This window comes from Oncorhynchus clarkii, chromosome 6 (genome assembly GCF_045791955.1).
Source record: "Oncorhynchus clarkii lewisi isolate Uvic-CL-2024 chromosome 6, UVic_Ocla_1.0, whole genome shotgun sequence".
In the NCBI taxonomy this organism is placed as follows: Eukaryota; Metazoa; Chordata; class Actinopteri; order Salmoniformes; family Salmonidae; genus Oncorhynchus; species Oncorhynchus clarkii.
In genome coordinates, this window is record NC_092152.1 from 9,799,547 (window position 1) to 9,820,152 (window position 20,606).

The window sequence follows — 20,606 nt, forward strand, 5'->3', positions numbered from 1 at the left end:
CAATGAAGGCCTTCTCCGGCCAAACCCGGACGACGCTGGGCCAATTGTGCGCCGCCCAGCGGGACTCCCAATCACGGCCTGTATGTAATAGTCAAAAATAATAATTACTGCCCTTTTAAGAGGATACATCCATACGGTAGGCATCTACATTCTAACCCTAACCCTTTTAAGAGAATACATCCATACGGTAGGCATCTACATTCTAACCCTAACCCTTTTAAGAGAATACATCCCTACGGTAGGCATCTACATTCTAACCCTAACCCTTTTAAGAGAATACATCCATACGGTAGGCATCTACATTCTAACCCTAACCCTTTTAAGAGAATACATCCATACGGTAGGCATCTACATTCTAACCCTAACCCTTTTAAAAGGATACATCCATACGGTAGGCATCTACATTCTAACCCTAACCCTTTTAAGAGAATACATCCATACGGTAGGCATCTACATTCTAACCCTAACCCTTTTAAAAGGATACATCCATACGGTAGGCATCTACATTCTAACCCTAACCCTTTTAAAAGGATACATCCATACGGTAGGCATCTACATTCTAACCCTAACCCTTTTAAAAGGATACATCCATACGGTAGGCATCTACATTCTAACCCTAACCCTTTTAAAAGGATACATCCATACGGTAGGCATCTACATTCTAACCCTAACCCTTTTAAGATGAACAAATTATCCTCAGCAATCTACACACAATACCCATAATGACAAAGTGAAAACAGGTTTATAGAAATGTTTATATCATTTTTAAAATAAAAAATAGAAATACCTTATTTCCATAAGTATTCAGACCCTTTGCTACAGTATGAGACTGAAAATTGAGCTCAGGTGCATTCTGTTTCCATTGATCATCCTTGAGATGTTTCTACAACTTGATTGGAGTCCACCTGTGGTAAATTCAATTGATTGGACATTATTTGGAAAGGCACACACCTGTCTATATAAGGTTCCACAGTTGACAGTGCATGTCAGAGCAAAAAACAGGCCATGAGATCAAAGGAATTGTCTGTAGAGCTCCAAGACAGGATTGTGTCAAGGCACAGATCTGGGGAAGGGTACCAAAACATTTCTGCAGCATTGAAGGTCCCCAAGAACACAGTGGCCTTCTTCATTATTAAATGGAAGAAGTTTGGAACCACTAAGACTCTTCCTATAGCAAACTAAGCAATCGGAGGAGAAGGGCCTCGGTCAGGGAGGTGACCAAGAACCTGATGGGTTCTTCTGTGGAGATGGGTGAACCTTCCAGAAGGACAACCATCTCTGCATCACGCCACCAATCAGGCCTTTATGGTAGTGGCTAGACGGAAGCCACTCCTCAGTAAAAAGCACATGATAGCCCGCTTGGAGTTTTCCAAAAGGCACCTAAAGACTCTCAGATCATGAGAAACAAGATTCTCTGGTCTGATGAAACTAATATTGAACTATTTGGCCTGAATGCCAAGCGTCACGCCTGGAGGAAACCTGGCACCATCCCTGTTGGTGGCAGCATCATGCTGTGGGGATGATTTTCAGCGGCAGGGACTGGGAGACTAGTCAGGATCGAGGCAAAGATGAACAGAGCAAAGTACAGAGAGATCCTTAATGAGAACCTGCTCCAGAGCACTCAGGACCTCAGACTGGGGCAAAGTTTCACCTTCCAACAGGACAATGACCCTAAGCACACAGCCAAGACAACACAGGAGTGGCTTGAGTGGACCAGCCAGAGCCCAGACTAGAACCTGATCGAACATCTCTGGAGAGACCTGAAAATAGCTGTATGGCAATGTTCCTCATCTAACCTGACAGAGCTTGAGAGGATCCGCAGAGAATAATGGGAGAAACTCCCCAAATACAAGAAGACTATGCTGTAATTGCTGCCAAAGGTGCTTCAACAAAGTACTGAGTAAAGGGTCTGAAATCTTATGTTTAGTGGCAAGAAAAAGTATGTGAACCCCTTAGAATTACCTGGATTTCTACATAAATTGGTCATCAAATTTGATCTGATCTTCATCTAAGTCACTACGATAGACAAACATAGTGTGCTTAAACGAATAAATTATTGTATTTTTCTATGTTGAATACACAATTTAAACATTCACAGTGTAGGTTGGAAAAAGTAGGTGAACCCCAAGGCTAATGACTTCTCCAAAAGCTAATTGGAGTCAGGAGTCAGCTAACCTGGAGTCCAATCAATGAGACAAGATTGGAGATGTTGGTTAGAGCTGCCTTGCTCTATAAAAAACACTCACAAAATGTGCGTTTTTTATTCACAGGAAGCATTGCCAGATGTGAACCATGCCGTGAACAAAAGAGATCTCAGAATACCTAAGATTGAGATTTGTTGACTTGCATAAACCTGGAAAGGGTTACAAAAGTCTCTAAAAGCCTTGGTGTTCATCAGTCCACGGTAAGACAAATTGTCTATAAATGAAGAATGTTCAGCACTGTTGCTACTCTCCCTAGTGGCCGTACTGCAAAGATGACTGCAAGAGCAAAGCGCAGAATGGTCATTGACGTTAAGAAGAATCCTAGAGTGTCAGCTAAATATTTACAGAAATATCTGGAACATGCTAACATCTCTGTTGACAAATCTACGATACGTAAAACACTAAACAAGAATGGTGTTCATGGGAGGACACCACGGAAGAAGCCACTGCTGTCCAAAAAAACATTGCTGCATATCTGAAGTTTGCAAAAGTGCATCCTGGATGTTCCACAGCACTACTGGCAAAATATTCGGTGGTTTGATGAAACTACAGTTGAGTTGTTTGGAAGGAACACCCAGCACGGTGTGGAGAACAAAAGGCACAGCACACCAACATCAAAACCTCATCCCAACTGTAAAGTATGGTGGAGGGAGCATCATGGTTTGAGGCTGCTTTGCTGCCTCAGGGCCTGGACAGACTGCTATCGTTGGTGGAAAAAGGAATTCCCATGTTTATCAAGACATTTTGCAGGAGAATGTTAGGCTATCTGTCCGCCAAGTGAAGCTCAACAGAAGTTTGGTAATGAAACAGGACAGTGACCCAAAACACAGAAGTTAATCAATAACAAAATGTTTTCAACAGAAGAAAATACGCCTTCTGGAGTGGCGCTGTCAGAGTCCTGACCTCAACCCAATTGAGATGCTGTGGCATGACCACAAGAGAGCAGGTCACACCAGACATCCCAAGAATATTGCTGAACTGAAACAGTTTTGTAAAAAGGAATGGTTCAAAATTCCTCCTGACGGTTGTGCAGGTCTGATCCGCAACGACAGAAAACGTTTGGTTGAGGTTATTGCTGCCAAAGGAGGGTCAACCTGTTATTAAATCCAAGGGTTCACATACTTTTTCTACCGTGCACTGTGAATGTTTACACAGTGTGTTCAATAAAGACATGAAAACATATAGATGTTTGTGTGTTATTAGTTTAAGCAGACTGTGTTTGTCTATTGTTGTGACCTAGATGAAGTTCTAGTTCTGATGACCAATTTATGCAGAAATCCAGGTATTCCAAGTATATCCAAAGGGTTCACATACTTTTTCTTGCCACTGTCAATGTAATATTTCCATTTTTTTTCTCAATATAAATCAGCTAACATTTCTGAAAAATCTATTTTAGAATAAGCCTGTAACCTAACAAAATGTGAAAAAGGTCAAGAGGTCTGAATACTTGCATTTTTGCCCTCGGAACAGCCTCAATTCATCTGGACATGGATTCTAAAAAGGTGTCGAAAGCGTTCCACAGGCATGCTGGTCCATGTTGACTCCAATGCTTCCCACAGTTGTGTCAAGTTGGCTGGATGTCCTCTCGGGGGTGGACCATTCTTGATACACATGGGAAACTGCTGTGTTAAATAAACTGCAGCGTTGCAGTTCTTGACACAAACCAGTGCTCCTGCCTGGCACCTACTACCATACCCTGTTCAAAAGCACTTAAATATTGTGTCTTGTCCGTTCACCCTCTGAATGGCACAGATACACAAGTCATGTCTCAGTTGTCTCAGGGCTTAAAGATCCTTCTTTAACCTGTCTCCTCCCCTTTATCTACACGGATTGAAGTGGATTTACAAGTGACATCAATAAGGGATCATAGGGTTCACCTGGATTCACCTGGTCAGTCTATGTCAGGGAAAGAGCAGGTGTTCTTCATATTTTTATTGTAGACTAACCCTAGACTGAAGGTGTTCTTAATGTTTTGTCTACTCAGTGTAGACTAACCCTAGACTGTATCTCATTCTATTTTACTTTCTTTCATTTTTCTTTTTTTCTATTCGACTTTCTTATCTTGGTTTCATTAGAAAATAAGAGATCAACTTGACTCTCCTATAACCCTATAGAGGAAAAATAGTAGAATATTTCTGTGCTTCGGTAATGAATTCAACAATTTCCTCTTGACTTCTCCTTGTGATTCCTCATTTCCTTCCCAGGCAAGGAAGGTTACGGTTGTGGTGACCTGCAGGGGAAAATAATAGAGGTTGAAGAGGAGTGTTGATAAGACTGACCACAGAACAGTCATTGACGTTGTCAGTGTAGATGTAACAGACTAATCCCACAACATGGATTCCACACCGAACAAGGTGTATCTGTGCCATGTTAGAATAATAGAATGTGTTTGACATGGATTTACGTCCTGACTGGCACCCTATTACCAATATTGTGCACTACTGTGACCAGAGCCCTATTGGCCTTCGTCAAAAGTAGTGTAGCGTAATATATAGATAGGGAATAGGGTGCCATTTGGGATTTATCTCATGGAATAATTAAAACGGTTTGATACGGGACATTTGAAAGGAGGCCTCTGAACTTTATGATGAGCAGGATTATCACAACAGAGTAGACATCTTCTATTTTATGAAGAGCTTTGATTGGATTTATTATGTGCTTTGCAAGATGGCCTATGTTTTCAATAAAGTAACAATACATTTCCCGGGGAAATAAGACAGGAGTTCTTCATGGGATTCTTCTATGGGGGAGGAGGGAATTGGCAAATTTACTTAAGCCATTTGTCTGATCTCCCCAGAAAACGTATCTACCAGTGAGCATTAACTCACAGCGAGAGAACCCAAGTAATTTCCCAACAAGAAAATTGAGTTTACCAATCAGTCCTTTTACTTGGTCAAATTAGTTATACCCGAGTCAGCGGGTCATTGTTTTGAAATTAGAGTCAGCACTACATACAGTAGCATAGCCTATGGAAGACTACAATACCTTTATATTCTCATTCTCCAGTAATTTGTTTTTTACAATTTTTGTGCAAAAAAGCCTAATTCTCTTTAAAAGTTCATATGAAATATTGAATTTAATTCATTAATTCATTGTTTATTTGTTTTCTATTACGCGCGCGGTCAGTGTGTTTCTATATTAGTCTGAGTGGCTGTAGTGAGCTGCCAAGTCTCCAGCTGGGTGGATTAGACTCCTGTTATCCTCTTAGCTCTAAATGTCCCCACGTTTCGGCTCTCCTCTGCCATTTCGCAAACTTCTAAATCACAAGACGAATGACAAGAAGAAGAGTGTCGCGCGTAAAATTAGTACCCACTCGGAATTCCAGATTGTGTTTTTTTTAACGTTTACGCAGGACACTTGTCTCCATTTGCGCGTCGACAATGTCACAGTAACTCGTGGTGCGTTCAATTGATCTTAATAGCTTGCAATCTTATCCGTGTCAAACCTCAGTTGCCTTCCAAACATCATTTCCTTTTCATTTGCATTCTTTGAGAGCAGGTTGTGAGGAACTTTGAATGACTAATTGTCTTTGTCATCAGAAACTTTGATCAGTTGCGTCTCTCGTCAGTTCTTATAATTAAGCGCAAGGAGTTTTTTGTTGTTGCATGTAGCCTAAAATGACCATTTGACCTTTTTAACTTTAGACAAAGATATGGAGTTTACCAGTAAACAGAGGAGCGTTTTTTATATATTGTTTTTTTCAATATGCATGATCAACGTTTCTTTTTCTGCGAAAAGGACAAACGTTCGAAGATCGGGTAAGTTGACTATTGATCATATTCTCGATTGATATGTAGGCCTAGGTCAAGAGATGTTTCTTCTGATTTTAATTAACATCAAAGACAAAATCATACATATTATAATTTTGTGAATATTCATTTGGCCTACATCAATTACAGCAGAATCAAAAGGAACTATGACCAATTTTCTGATTGTCATTTCCATATAGTACATGAATTGTTACATGTTTTGGAATACAGTAGAACAATTAGCCATATTACTTACTATATGGTAATAACTCATAATAACGCTAATCTGAAACAAGTCTGTGTCATCATACTAGGTGACAGACACATTATCATACTAGGTGACAGGCGCATTCTCATACTAGCTGCCAAGTGCCAGGCACATGTCAGTGTTGTTCCTGTCAGTAAGGAAGGGGATTTTCAGAAGTACACAATTTATACTGAGTAGTAGTGGTTGAGAGAATAGAGGAACATGGTATATTTGGTGTATGTGTTGTATGACTTGATTTACCACATGAGGACCTTTGGATACCCAAAGACTCCTGTGCTGAGCACACATGCTGCATTGGTTATTACATGGGCACACACAGAGGCTTTACACCTCCCTTCCTCCATTTTACACATCCCTTACCAGCTACAGTTTGTCTAACCACTGTATGACATGCACCATAAAAAATGCACAGCCCTTGAAACGTAAAACACAAAAATGTGCCCTCTTGTACTTATTAACAAAGTGGCATGATTGCAGAGTGACGGATATTACTCTGGCAAAACCTACTGCACCAGACCTACTGTGTAATGTAATGTAAACTTACTGCCCCAGGCCTACTGTATAATGTAATGTAAACTTACTGCACCAGACCTACTGTAAAATGTAATGTAAACTTACTGAACCAGACCTACTGTATACTGTAATGTAAACTTACTGCCCCAGACCTACTGTATAATGTTGTGTAAACCTATTGCACCAGACCTACTGTATAATGTGATGTAAACTTACTGCACTAGACCTACTGTATAATGTAGTGTAAACCTACTGCACCAGATCTGCGGAATAATTCAGTGTAAACCTACTGCACCAGTTCTACTGAATAATGTAATGTAAACCAACTGCACCATACCTACTGTATAATGTGATGTACATTTGCTGCACCAGACCTACTGTGTAATGTAAACTTACTGCACCAGACCTACTGTATAATGTGATGTAAACTTACTGCACCAGATCTACTGTATAATGTGATTTAAACTTACTGCACCAGACCTACTGTATAATGTCATGTAAACGTACTGCACTAGACCTACTGTATAATGTAATATAACCTTGCTGCACCAGACCTACTGTATAATGTGATGTAAACTTACTGCATCAGACCTACTGTATAATGTGATGTAAACTTACTGCACCAGACCTACTGTATAATGTTGTGTAAACCTACTGCACCAGACCTACTGTATAATGTGATGTAAACTTACTGCACCATACCTACTGTATAATGTGATGTAAACGTACTGCACTAGACCTACTGTATAATGTAATGTAAATTTACTGAACCAGACCTACTGTATAATGTGATGTAAACTTATTGCACCAGTCCTACTGTATAATGAGATGTAAACTTACTGCACCATACTTACTATAATGACTACCAAGTTAAAATGTCCCTCTTACTGCAGTCAAAGAACGACATCCTTGGATGTGCCGTACTCTGTTGTTAAATCAATCAATCAATCAATCAATCAATCAATCAATCAATCGATGTATTTATCCTTAGGCCCTTTTTACATAAGCAGTTGTCACAAAGTGCTTATACAGAAACCCCGCCTACTTTTATAACACCTCACAGGTGTTATTTAAGTCAGTTATTCATTTGACATTCATCTCAATTAGTAACCGTTAACTTGTGGCCTGCTCACTGGCCATCAATGAACATTATCACTATAGAGGAGCATTCAGAATGTTGCAGTGTGTTCATTTTACTGCAGCTTGGTGACCTGATGTTGGTCAGCAGGAGTGTATCAGAGCATACCTTCATCAACAACAACAACAAATATGTCTTTCATGGATATTAAGTGCTACAAAGTTTGGGTTCTAGTCTACTGTGCCTTTCTCTATTTCCTGTGATAGTGTGTTGCTCTGTCCGCCTGACCTCTAAGGCTTTTGGATTGAGACTATTATATCTCCCTGTAGTGTAGACTGTGCTCAGAGCAGTTGTTTCTGACACACAGCTTGTATCCTGATCTCTTTCGGGCAGCGACGGCGGTATGTCTTTGTATTCTGCGGTGTGTTTCCAGTCATTCTGATCACATTCTACGAGGAGGTTGACAGGGACGTGTCCACATGAATCACATCCCCTCTAAAACACAAGACTGGGGGCGGCGTCCCAAATCGCACCCTTTTTCCTACATAGTGCTACATAGGGAATAGTGTGCCATTTGAGACAGTCGACACTCTTAGAAGAAAAAGGTGCTATCTAGAACCTAAAATTATTATTTTGGCTTTCCCCATAGGAGAACCCCTTGAAGAATCCTTTTTGGTTCCAGGTAGAACCATTTTGCACAGAGGGTTCTACATGAACCCAAAATTATTCTACCTGGAGCCAAAAATAGTTCTCCTATGGGGACAGCTGAAGAACCCTGTTGGAACCTGTCTACCTGTCGGCATCTGAAAAATGACGGACTAATTTAGCCTTAAAGCTAAAGGATCATCAACTAGACTCAGCCGACGTTTTTGCCCGATGTTTATTTGAGCGGCTGGTCAGCGAACCGCAACATAATTACAAATAGTTTGTATACTTCAAGTTGACCGCAAGAAGCCCAAACAGATATAAAGGCTAGTTGGGGAACCCTGTCTTAAAAGGACAGTTGGGGAACCCTCTTTAAAAAGGCTAGTTGGGAACCCTGCCTTAAAAGGCAAGTTGGGGAACCCTGCCTCAAATGGCCAGTTGGGGAACCCTGCCTTAAAAGGCTAGTTGGGGAACCCTGCCTCAAATGGCCAGTTGGGGAACCCTGCCTTAAAAGGATAGTTGGGAACCCTGCCTTAAAAGGCAAGTTGGGGAACCCTGCCTCAAATGGCCAGTTGGGGAACCCTGCCTTAAAAGGCTAGTTGGGGAACCCTGCCTTAAATGGCCAGTTGGGGAACCCTGCCTTAAAAGGACAGTTGGGGAACCCTGCCTCAAATGGCCAGTTGGGGAACCCTGCCTTAAAAGGCTAGTTGGGGAACCCTCTTTAAAAAGGCTAGTTGGGGAACCCTGCCTTAAAAGGCAAGTTGGGGAACCCTGCCTCAAATGGCCAGTTGGGGAACCCAGCCTTAAAAGGCCAGTTGGGGAACCCTGCTTTAAAGGACAGTTGGGGAACCCTCTTTAAAAAGGCAAGTTGGGGAACCCTGCCTCAAATGGTCAGTTGGGGAACCCTGCCTTAAAGGCTTGCAAAGTTGCCTTTTAGTCTTCTTCAGAAAAACATAGTAGCTTGAGGAAAGGGAAACAAAAGGATGATTGACAAACTCTTGTGTGACATAACTGTCTTTTTTTATCCTGGACGCTGCACAGTCTTGGTGTAACGTACCGGGAAATGCTTTGTAACATCCTAAAAACGATCTTAAATCACTACATCTTACTACAGACCCCCACATTATCACATCATGTACTGTCTGCATGGAGATCCGTGAGCATTCTATTCTATTCTATAATTTCAATTCTATTAAATTTGATTCTAAGAATCAGTTCTACATGACCTACCCAAGTGCACCTGGGGACAGGAACAAGTCAACTTCACATACTGCATTATCTGCTCAGAGAGCAGTGCAGGCTCCCTACATGTCCTTTCCATTTGGCCATGGAGGTCTGCTCCCTATCGGACATTTACCCCAGTGGAAATCTGTCCTTGCTTGGCCCTCTTCTCCTCTCCCCTCCCCTCCTCTCTTCTCCTCTCCCCTCCCCTCCTCTCTTCTCCTCTCCCCTCCCCTCCTCTCTTCTCCTCTGCCCTCCCCTCCTCTCTTCTCCTCTGCCCTCCCCTCCTCTTCTCCTCTGCCCTCCCCTCCTCTCTTCTCCTCTGCCCTCCCCTCCTCTCCCCTCCTCTCTTCTCCTCTGCCCTCCCCTCCTCTCTTCTCCTCTGCCCTCCCCTCTTCTCCTCTGCCCTCCCCTCCTCTCTTCTCCTCTGCCTTCCCCTCCTCTCTTCTCCTCTGCCCTCCCCTCCTCTCTTCTCCTCTCCCCTCCTCTCCTCTCCTCTCCTCTCCCCTCCCCTCCTCTCTTCTCCTCTCCCCTCCCCTCTTCTCCTCTGCCCTCCCCTCCTCTCTAATCCTCTCCCCTCCCCTCCTTTCTTCTCCTCTGCCCTCCCCTCCTCTCTTCTCCCCTCCCCTCCTCTATTCTCACTGCTCTGAAAAGGTCTGTTCTAAGTGCAGTGCTGACATTAGGTTCCAGCGAGTGAGTCACAGCGGAAGTTTTGGTACATGTATCTACTATGTAGTGTTTTATTCTGGCTGCCTGGGTTTGTCTGTATCCCAAAATTGCACCCTATTCCCTACATAGTGCACTACCCATGGGCAATGGTCAAAAGTAGTGCACTATATAGGGAATAGGATTCCATTTCAGCGCTCAGAGATCCATTCAGACAGAAAGGGTACCCAGTTATGTGTCCTCTTCAGGAGCCATACTGATGACACAAGTGTTAACTCTCCACACTTTCACATCAGGGAAAATAATTAGGCAAAGACCAATGAGACCATCAGCATCACAAGGAATTTACTATGAAGAATGGGGCTGATTGTGATTATTAGCCATGGCAGAGCAAATGCATCTTTTGTGTCATCATTCAATAAGCCTTATTAAAGGTGCTGTCTGAAATATAAATGAAATCACCTCGGAAGTCTGGGGTGTGGAATACACCATTACTGTGGTCACTTCCACACCCCAGACTTGCATCAGAGCTTTATTCTATGGGTGTTTACTCAAGAAGGGCATTATATGAAGAGATTCATTAGGTCTTCTGAAAATTCTGGTAGTCTGCCGAGGCATTGTCATGTCAAATATTAGCAGTGTATCTGTTGCGGCAGTCAAACACATCATTTTTATAACAGAATGTGTGCGTTTTGACTCTTGAACTCATTCACAGAGGGACAGTATTTGTACTGTATTTATGATTACATATTGGTTGTAGATCACTCTTACAGTGGGGCAAAAAAGTATTTAGTCAGCCACCAAATGTGCAAGTTCTCCCACTTAAAAAGATGAGAGAGGCCTGTAATTTTCATCATAGGTACACTTCAACTATGACAGACAAAATGAGAAAAAAAAATACTGAAAATCACATTGTAGGATTTTTAATGAATTGATTTGCAAATTATGGTGGAAAATAAGTATTTGGTCAATAACAAAAGTTTATCTCAATACTTTGTTATATACCCTTTGTTGGCAATTGACAGAGGTCAAACGTTTTCTGTAAGTCTTCACAAGGTTTTCACACACTGTTGCTGGTATTTTGGCCTAATGAGTCCCACTGCCTTTTAACTTTGACTCATTGTGATGACATCATTTCCTGTCCCATACAGAGCGCCTCAGCCCTCCTTTGGACATCCAGTTGGAGATGGTGAACTGCACAGCCTTCAGTGTGCGGTGGAAGATGCCCCGGCGTCATGTTAGCACCATCACAGGCTACAAGGTAACAGTTGGCTTACATACACCGACACAGTGGTCACGTTTCGGGCCGACCACTTTGCAGTCGTCTGTCACATCTCACAGTGCCTGGTTTAACATATCATATGATATTGCAATCTGATACCCGCATCAGCTCGACAGCAATGTCGTGGGTCTGGAATGTGACCATACACAGTACACGGAACGTGGTGTGCAGTTCACTACCCAGAACAGATGGATGTTTTCAAGCAGACTTATTTGTTTAATGTTACATGAGATGAGGTCAAGCATAACTGTCTCTATCTGCAACTGTGTGAATGGCCGCATTCCAAATGGCATCCTGTTCTCTTTATAGTGCACTACTTTGGATCCGAGCCCTCTGGGCCCTGGTCAAAAGTAGGGCTGGGAATGGCCCGGGATCTCACGATACTTAGGTACCGATACGATATGTATTGCGATTCTCATGATTCTATATGTATTGTGATTCGATACTGTGATTTTATTGCGATTTGATGTTCCAAACATATTGCTCACTATATGTACCGGGAAAACGTGGATGTCGATTAAGGCAGCCCCCCCGCACCTCTCTGATTTAGAGGGGTTGGGTTAAATGCAGAAGACACGTTTCAGTTGAATGCATTCAGTTGTAGAACTGACTAGGTATCCCCCTTTCCATAATAAGCACGGTGGTGGATGTCTGCTGCAGAGAGACCATGAGAACATTAGTTTTGATTAGTCACGGAGCACTCATGGAAATAAAATACATATTGGCCCACTATTTAAAAAGAAGATGGAAAACATGCTACAGGATCAAAAATATAGTTTAGGTGTAGGTACAGCCTACTAGCTCTTGCTAACGCTACCTAGCAACAAAACAAAAACATATTTCCAGTGCCTTTGGGAAAGTCATCAGACCCCTTAACTTTTTATTATTCTAAAATGGATTAAATAAATAAAAATTCCTCAGCAATCTATACACAATACCCAATAATGACAAAGCTCATTTTATAAACTTGACTAAAAATAAAAAAACTGAAATAATAATACGTATTTAGACCCTGAGACTCAAATTGAGCTGACGTACATCCTGTTTCCATTGATCATACTTCAGATTTTTCTACAACCTGATGGAAGTCCACCTGTGGTAAATTATATTGATTGGACGTGATTTGGAAAGGCACACACCTGTCTATTTAAGGTCCCACAGTTGGCAGTGCATGTCAGAGCAAAAACCAAGCCACGAGGTCAAAGGAATTGTTCGTAGAGCTCCGAGAGAGGATTCTTTTGAGGCACAGATCTGGGGAAGGGTACCAAAACATGTCTGCAGCAGGTTCCCAAGAACACAGTGGCATAAGTTTGGAACAACCAAGACTCACCTTAGAGCTGGCCGCCCGGCCAAACTGAGCAATCAGGGGAGAAGGGCCTTGGTCAGGGAGGTGACCAAGAACCCGATGGTCACTCTGATAGAGCTCTAGAGTTCCTCTGTGGAGATGGGAGACCCTTCCAGAAGGACAGCCATCTCTGCAGCACTCCACCAATCAGGCCTTTATGGTTGAGAGGCCAGGCGGAACACACTCCTCAGTAAAAGGCACAAGACAGCCCGCTTGGAGTTTGCTGAGAGGCACCTAAAGACTCTCAGACCATGAGAAACAAGATTGTCTGGTCTGATGAAACAAAGATTGAACTCTTTGTGCTGAATGCCAAGCGTCACGTCTGGAGGAAACCTGGCACCATCCGAATGGTGAAGCACGGTGGTGGCAGCATCATGCTGTGGGGTGTTTTTCAGCGGCAGGGACTGGTAGCTAGTCAGGGTCGAGACAAAGATGAACGGAGCAAAGTACAGAGAGATCCTTGATGAAAACCTGCTCCAGAGCACTCAGGACCTCAAACTGGGGTGAAGGTTCAACTTCCAGCAGGACAATGACCCTAAACACACAGCCAAGACAATGCAGGAGAGGCTTCGGCACAAGTCTCTGAATGTCCTTGAGTGGCCCAGCCAGAGCCTGGACTTGAACCCGATCAAACATCTCTGGAGAGACCTGAAAATAGCTGTGCAGCAACGCTCCCCATCCAAGCTTGAGAGGATCTGCAGAGAAGAATGGGAAAAACTCCACAAATACAGGTCTGTCAAGCTTGTAGCATCATACCCAAGAAGACTTGAGGCTGTAATCGCTGCAAAATGTGCTTCAACAAAGTACGAGTAAAGGGTCTGAATTTTTATGTAAATGTCATTTTTCAGTTTTTTTAATAAATTAGCAAACGATTTTGCTTTGTCATTATGGGGTATTATGTGTAGATTGATGAGGGGAAAAAAATGATTTAATACATTTTAGAATAAGGCTGTAATGTAACAAAATGGGTCTGAATACTTTCCGAATTAACTGTATATACACTGAACAAAAATATAAACCAACATGCAACAATTTCAAAGATTTCACTGAGTTAAAGTTCATATAAAGGATTCAGTCAATTAAAATAAATTAATTAGGCCATAATCTATGGATCTGTGTGTTCAGTGTGTCCATATCATTTTTTACAAATCAACACTTAACATTGTGATATGTAACTGTATCGATGTTTCCCCCCATCACTACTCAAAGTAGTACACTAAGTCGGGAATAGTGTGCCATTTGGGACACACCGTGTCTCTTATTTGACAGCAGTCTGATGACCTTGTGGTGAACGTCAGCTAAGGCCTCATTACCATCGTGGATCAAGAAGCATTGATGCTCCTGTTTCTTCATAAAGAGAAGAGAGGATACTATTTCTGCTCCTCTTCCACATAAAGAGAGGACAGGATTATATTTCTGCTCCTCATTCACATAAAGAGAGGACAGGATTATATTTCTGCTCCTCTTCCACATAAAGAGAGGACAGGATTATATTTCTGCTCCTCATTCACATAAAGAGAGGACAGGATTATATTTCTGCTCCTCATTCACATAAAGGGAAGCTTATTGTACTGGACCCAGGCTTTAGCTGTGAGACACGTACACACACACACACAAACAAACACACACACACACCTGTACACACACACCTGTACACACACAAGTACATGCACACACACACTTGCATACATGCCATTCATGTGCGCACACACACACACACACACACACACACACACACACACACACACACACACACACACACACACACACACACACACACACACACACACACACACACACACACACACACACACACCTCTGCCATACACTACCCCACTTACCATTCTCTCCACTTCACAGAAGGGCACTTCACCTTGTTGCCACCTTGTACATTTTCTAAGCCTGACGATAGTATACTGCACAATCTTGAACCCAGGCTGTGTGTGCGTGTGTGTGTGTGCGTTCGTGTGTATGTGTGTGTTTGTCAGGTGTTCTACACAGAGATGAGGAACAGTCGGCCAGTGAGTACTGCCGTGACGCTGGAGGTGCCTCTCAGTCTGGACATGCTGACCACCGTAAGTAATGTGTCCTCTCCTCAGAGTGATGGCAGTGATACTGTTAGCTGTATATGTATGGACATAACAGTGTGGACATGTCCTTACAGTTACTGTAACAGTATGGATGTGTCCTTATAGTAACCATAACAGTATGGACATGTCCTTACAATAACCATAACAGTATGGACATTATGGACATGTCCTTACAGTAACCATAACAGTATGGACTTGTCCTTACAGTAACCATAACAGTATGGACTTGTCCTTACAGTAACTGTAACAGTATGGATGTGTCCTTACAGTATCCATAACAGTATGGACATGTCCTTACAGTAACCATAACAGTATGGACATGTCCTTACAGTAACCATAACAGTATGGACATGTCCTTACAGTAACTCTAACAGTATGGACTTGTCCTTACAGTAACTGTAACAGTATGGATTTGTCCTGACAGTAACTGAACAAATAAATGGGTGATAGAAGTAGATGATTAGGCATCTGGTGGAATTCTTTTAAAAGTATACGTTTTTTTAATCTGTTTTGAGGACATAGTGTTTCTTGGAAAACAAATAGTTGACTGTTTTATGCTACTTAATCCAACATAATTACTTATTTATTATTTTGGCTTTTATTCTCTCTTAGGGGCAATTGGATGGACAAGCAAGTTTTGTAAGTAGTATTCAGACAGAACTGTGCTACTTGTGCCAAACATATTTGAGTGTAAAACTTTAACGTTACATAATTGTTGTCTAATGTAATCTTATCTACAGTCTTTGTATGTACAGTACCAGTAAAAAGTTTGGACACACCTACTCATTCAAATGTTTTTCTTTATTTGTACTATTTTCTACATTGTAGAATAATAGTGAAGACATCAAAACTATGAAATAACACATATGGAATCATGTAGTAACCAAAAAGTGTTGAACAAATCAAAATATATTTATATTTGAGATTTTTCAAAGTAGCAACCCTTTGCCTTGATGACAGCTTTGCACACTCTTGGCATTCTCTCAACCAGCTTCATGAGGTAGTCACCTGGAATAGATTTCAATTAACAGGTGTGCCTTGTTAAAAGTTAATTTGTGAAATGTATTTCCTTCTTAATGCATTTGATCCAATCAATTGCGTTGTGACAGGGTAGGGTTGGTATACAGAATATAGCCCTTTTTTTGTAAAATACCAAGTCCATATTATGGCAAGAACAGCTCAAATAAGCAAAGAAAAACTACAGTCCATCATTACTTTGACTGACATGAAGGTCAGTCAATCAGGGAAATTTCAAGAACTTTTAAAGTTTCTTCAAATGCAGTTGCAAAAACCATCAAGCGTTATGATGAAACTGGCTCTCATGAGGACCGCCACAGGAAAGGAAGACCCGGAATTACCTCTGCTGCAGAGGATAAGTTCATTAGAGTTACCAGCCTCAGAAATTGCAGTCCAAATTAATGCTTCACAGAGTTCAAGTAGCAGACACATCTCAACATCAACTGTTCAGAGGACACTGCGTGAATCAGGCCTTCATGGTCAAATTGCAGCAAAGAAACCACTACTAAAGGACCCCAATAATAAGAAGAGACTTGCTTGGGCCAAGAAACACGAGCAATGGACATTAGAAATCTGTCCTTTGGTCTGATGAGTCCAAATTGGAGATTTTTGGTTCCAACCGCCGTGTCTTTGTGAGATGCAGAGTAGGTGAACGGATGATCTCCGAATGTGTGGTTCCCACCGTGAAGTATGGAGGAGGAGGTGTGATGGTGCTTTGCTGGTGACACTGTCAGTGATTTATTTAGAATTCAAGGCACACTTAACCAGCATGGCTACCACAGCATTCTGCAGCGATATGCCATCCCATGTGGTTTGCGCTTAGTGGGACTATAATTTGTTTTTCAATAGGACAATGACCCAACACACCTCCAGGCTGTGTAAGGGCTATTTGACCAAGAAGGAGAGTGATGGAGTGCTGCATCAGATGACCTGGCCTCCACAATCACCCGACCTCAACCCAATTGAGATGGTTTGGGATGAGTTGGACCACGGAGTAAAGGAAAAGAAGCCAATAAGTACTAAGCATATGTGGGAACTCCTTCAAGACTGTTGGAAAAGCATTCCAGGTGAAGCTGGTTGAGAGAATGCCAAGAGTGTCACATGGAATGACGCTGGAAAGACGAAGCAGGTATGGGGAGTAAAGCATGTAATAAATAACGGACATGGAACAAGACAGGAACAGCGTCAGCAAACTAATACTACAGATAAAAACAATACAATGCAACAGCTGGGAACAGAGCTGGGGAACTGACAAATATAGGGGAGGAAATAAACAGGTGATAATTGAGTCCAGGTCCAATATCGCTGATGCTCATGACGAGGGAAGGCAGGTGTGCGTAATGGATGGAAGGAGTGCGTGATGCAGGGCAGCCTGGCACCCTCAAGCACCAGGGAAGAGGGAATAGCGGGAGCAGAGGTGACAGTAACCCCCCCCCTTGGGGCGTCACCCGGCATCCCACCTGGGTGAACCGGCCGAGACATGAGTGCTGGGCAAGCCGCTTGGGGCGTGGGAGCCCAACAAACCGGCAGGAGCGTGAGAGCCTGGCGAGCCGGATGAGGCATGGAAGCCAGACAATCCGGCTGAGGCAAGACACCTGTCAATCCCGCTGCAGCGAGGTAGGCGGGATGCAGGGCAACCTGACGCCCTCGAGCGCCAGGAGCAGACGTGACAAAGAGTATGCATTCTACTTTGAAGAATCTAAAATATATATTTGATTTGTTTAACACTTTTTTGGTTACTAAATGATTCCATATGTGTTATTTCATAGTTTTCATGTCTTCACTATTATTCTACAATGTAGAAAATGGCAAAAATAAAGATAACCGTTGAATGAGTAGGTGTGTCCAAACTTTTGACTGGTGCTGTGTGTGAATGGAAGTTTCAAAGCAGACAAGCTTACTATGCACTCTCTCACTCTCTCGCACCCTTTCTCCTAGGATGTGGACATTGGTAACCTTAAAGTTGCCACCCAGTACAGAGTTAGTGTTGGTGCATATGGATGGGCAGGCGAGGGCCGACCTAGCATGCCCAGGGACATCAGCACTTCTTCACAAGGTAATCAAGGGTGACAGCAGAGGTGACAGCAAAGGTGACCACAATACTGTGCTGTATTTTTTTTTTACTCTACAAGCTAGACCTGTCTGAGGTGTGCTGTCACTGCTTATCCATATATTTTATATTTATATATTCTAATCCCATTCCTTTACTAGATTGTGTGTATTAGGTTTTGTTGTGGAATTTGTTAGATATTAGGTTTTGTTGTGGAATTTGTTAGATATTAGGTTTTGCTGTAGAATTGTTAGATATTACCTGTTAGATACTGCTGCGCTGTCGGATCTAGAAGCACAAGCATTTCACTACACTCGCAATAACATCTGCTAATCATGTGTATGTGACCAATAACATCTGCTAACCATGTGTATGTGGCCCAATAACATCTGCTAACCATGTGTATGTGACCAATAACATCTGCTAACCATGTGTATGTGGCCCAATAACATCTGCTAACCATGTGTATGTGACCAATAACATCCACTAACCATGTGTATGTGACTAATAACATCTGCTAACCATGTGTATGTGACCAATAACATCCGCTAACCATGTGTATGTGACTAATAACATCTGCTAACCATGTGTATGTGACCAATAACATCCGCTAACCATGTGTATGTGACCAATAACATCCGCTAACCATGTGTATGTGACCAGTAACATCTGCTAACCATGTGTATGTGACCAATAACATCCGCTAACCAAGTGTATGTGACCAATAACATCTACTAACCATGTGTATGTGACTAATAACATCTGCTAACCATGTGTATGTGGCCCAATAACATCTGCTAACCATGTGTATGTGACCAATAACATCTGCTAACCATGTGTATGTGACCAATAACATCTGCTAACCATGTGTATGTGACCAATAACATCCACTAACCATGTGTATGTGGCCCAATAACATCCGCTAACCATGTGTATGTGACCAGTAACATCCGCTAACCATGTGTATGTGACCAGTAACATCCGCTAACCATGTGTATGTGACCAGTAACATCCGCTAACCAAGTGTATGTGACCAATAATATGTGATTTGATTTTGATGTGTATGTGTTAATGCAGTGGTTCCCAAACGTGGGGTCTGAAACTCAAATGAGGTCCCTTGAGAAAATCTGTAATCTTTTTTTTTTTTTAACACTACCTTTTAGTGTCAACTAAGATCCCTTTACACCTTATACATTATTGTGTGTAAAGATAACCAGCGGGACCTAACATTCTGTGAATAATGAACACACAGCGGTAATACACAAGGAATATATAAGGAATATACATTTTTATAAGTTGGATCCCCTGAATTTTCTAGTGTCAACTTTTTGTTGTTGTTGTGTGAAGAAAAAGTACAAGAAACCCTGTGTTAATGTCATGTATGGTATACAGTTTGTGGTGGTATATTAATATCATGTATGGTATACAGTATGTGGTGGTATATTAATATCATGTATGGTATACAGTATGTGGTGGTATATTAATATCATGTATGGTATACAGTATGTGGTGGTATATTAATATCATGTATGGTATACAGTATGTGGTGGTATATTAATATCATGTATGGTATACAGTATGTGGTGGTATATTAATATCATGTATGGTATACAGTATGTGGTGCTATATTAATATCATGTATGGTATACAGTATGTGGTGCTATATTAATATAATGGTATACAGTATGTATATATTAATATCATGTATGGTATACAGTATGTGGTGCTATATTAATATAATGTATGGTATACAGTATGTGGTGCTATATTAATATCATGTATGGTATACAGTATGTGGTGGTATATTAATATCATGTATGGTATACAGGATGTGGTGGTATATTCATTTTCTTCCTGTTGTCATGTTGTTGTTTATTGTTTCCTTCCTTGTAATTCCCCCTCTAGGATGAATTTATTTGACTTTGTACATCGAGCATGATCTTACATTGAGTTCAGCGGGACATTTAAATGTCACATGACAGGGTTGTTCTTTCCCATCTGCAGAGATGTGTATGCCTCCGTCCCCTCCCACACAGCCCACTGTCGTGGCCGTATCGGACACAGAGCTTGCGTTGTCGTGGACACAGGGTGAGAGTGAGGGAAGTGCACCAGTTCTACACTTTCTTGTTGCTTACATCAGGTACGTTTATACAGTGACTATTTAGCTTACACTTAGTGGTAAACAATTCTAGTCAGTCTTCTACTTTTTTCTTTAAACTTTATTTAACTAGGCAAGTCAGTTAAGATCAAATTCTTATTTACAATGACGGCCAAACGCTCTCCTAACGACGCTGAGCCAATTGTGCGCCACCTTATGGGACTCCCAATCACGGCAGGATGTGATACAGCCTGGATTCGAACCAGGGACTGTAGGGACGCCTATTGCACTGAGATGTAGTGCCTTAGACCGCTGCGCCACTCGGGAGCCCAGATGTGCCTAGATGTGGTCTGTTTTAGTGTACATCCAAGCAAATATCT

General features: G+C 41.9%; 1 protein-coding gene across 2 annotated transcripts in view; it reads left to right on the top strand.

The window, feature by feature from the left end:
• Nucleotides 1-5,459: 5,459 nt before the first annotated feature.
• LOC139410599 (pikachurin) overlaps nucleotides 5,460-20,606 on the top strand; it is a 44,106-nt gene continuing 28,959 nt past the window's right edge. Inside the window, exons 1-6 of one of the 2 annotated variants that reach the window (XM_071155906.1) lie at nucleotides 5,460-5,962; nucleotides 11,496-11,605; nucleotides 14,960-15,046; nucleotides 15,674-15,700; nucleotides 18,017-18,134; nucleotides 20,133-20,268. In XM_071155906.1, coding sequence (XP_071012007.1) covers nucleotides 5,857-5,962; nucleotides 11,496-11,605; nucleotides 14,960-15,046; nucleotides 15,674-15,700; nucleotides 18,017-18,134; nucleotides 20,133-20,268 — 584 coding nt within the window. In that variant the 5' untranslated portion in view covers nucleotides 5,460-5,856. Of the gene's footprint in view, nucleotides 5,963-11,495; nucleotides 11,606-14,959; nucleotides 15,047-15,673; nucleotides 15,701-18,016; nucleotides 18,135-20,132; nucleotides 20,269-20,606 lie in introns of those variants that run through there. The other variant, XM_071155905.1, reaches the window with a different exon arrangement.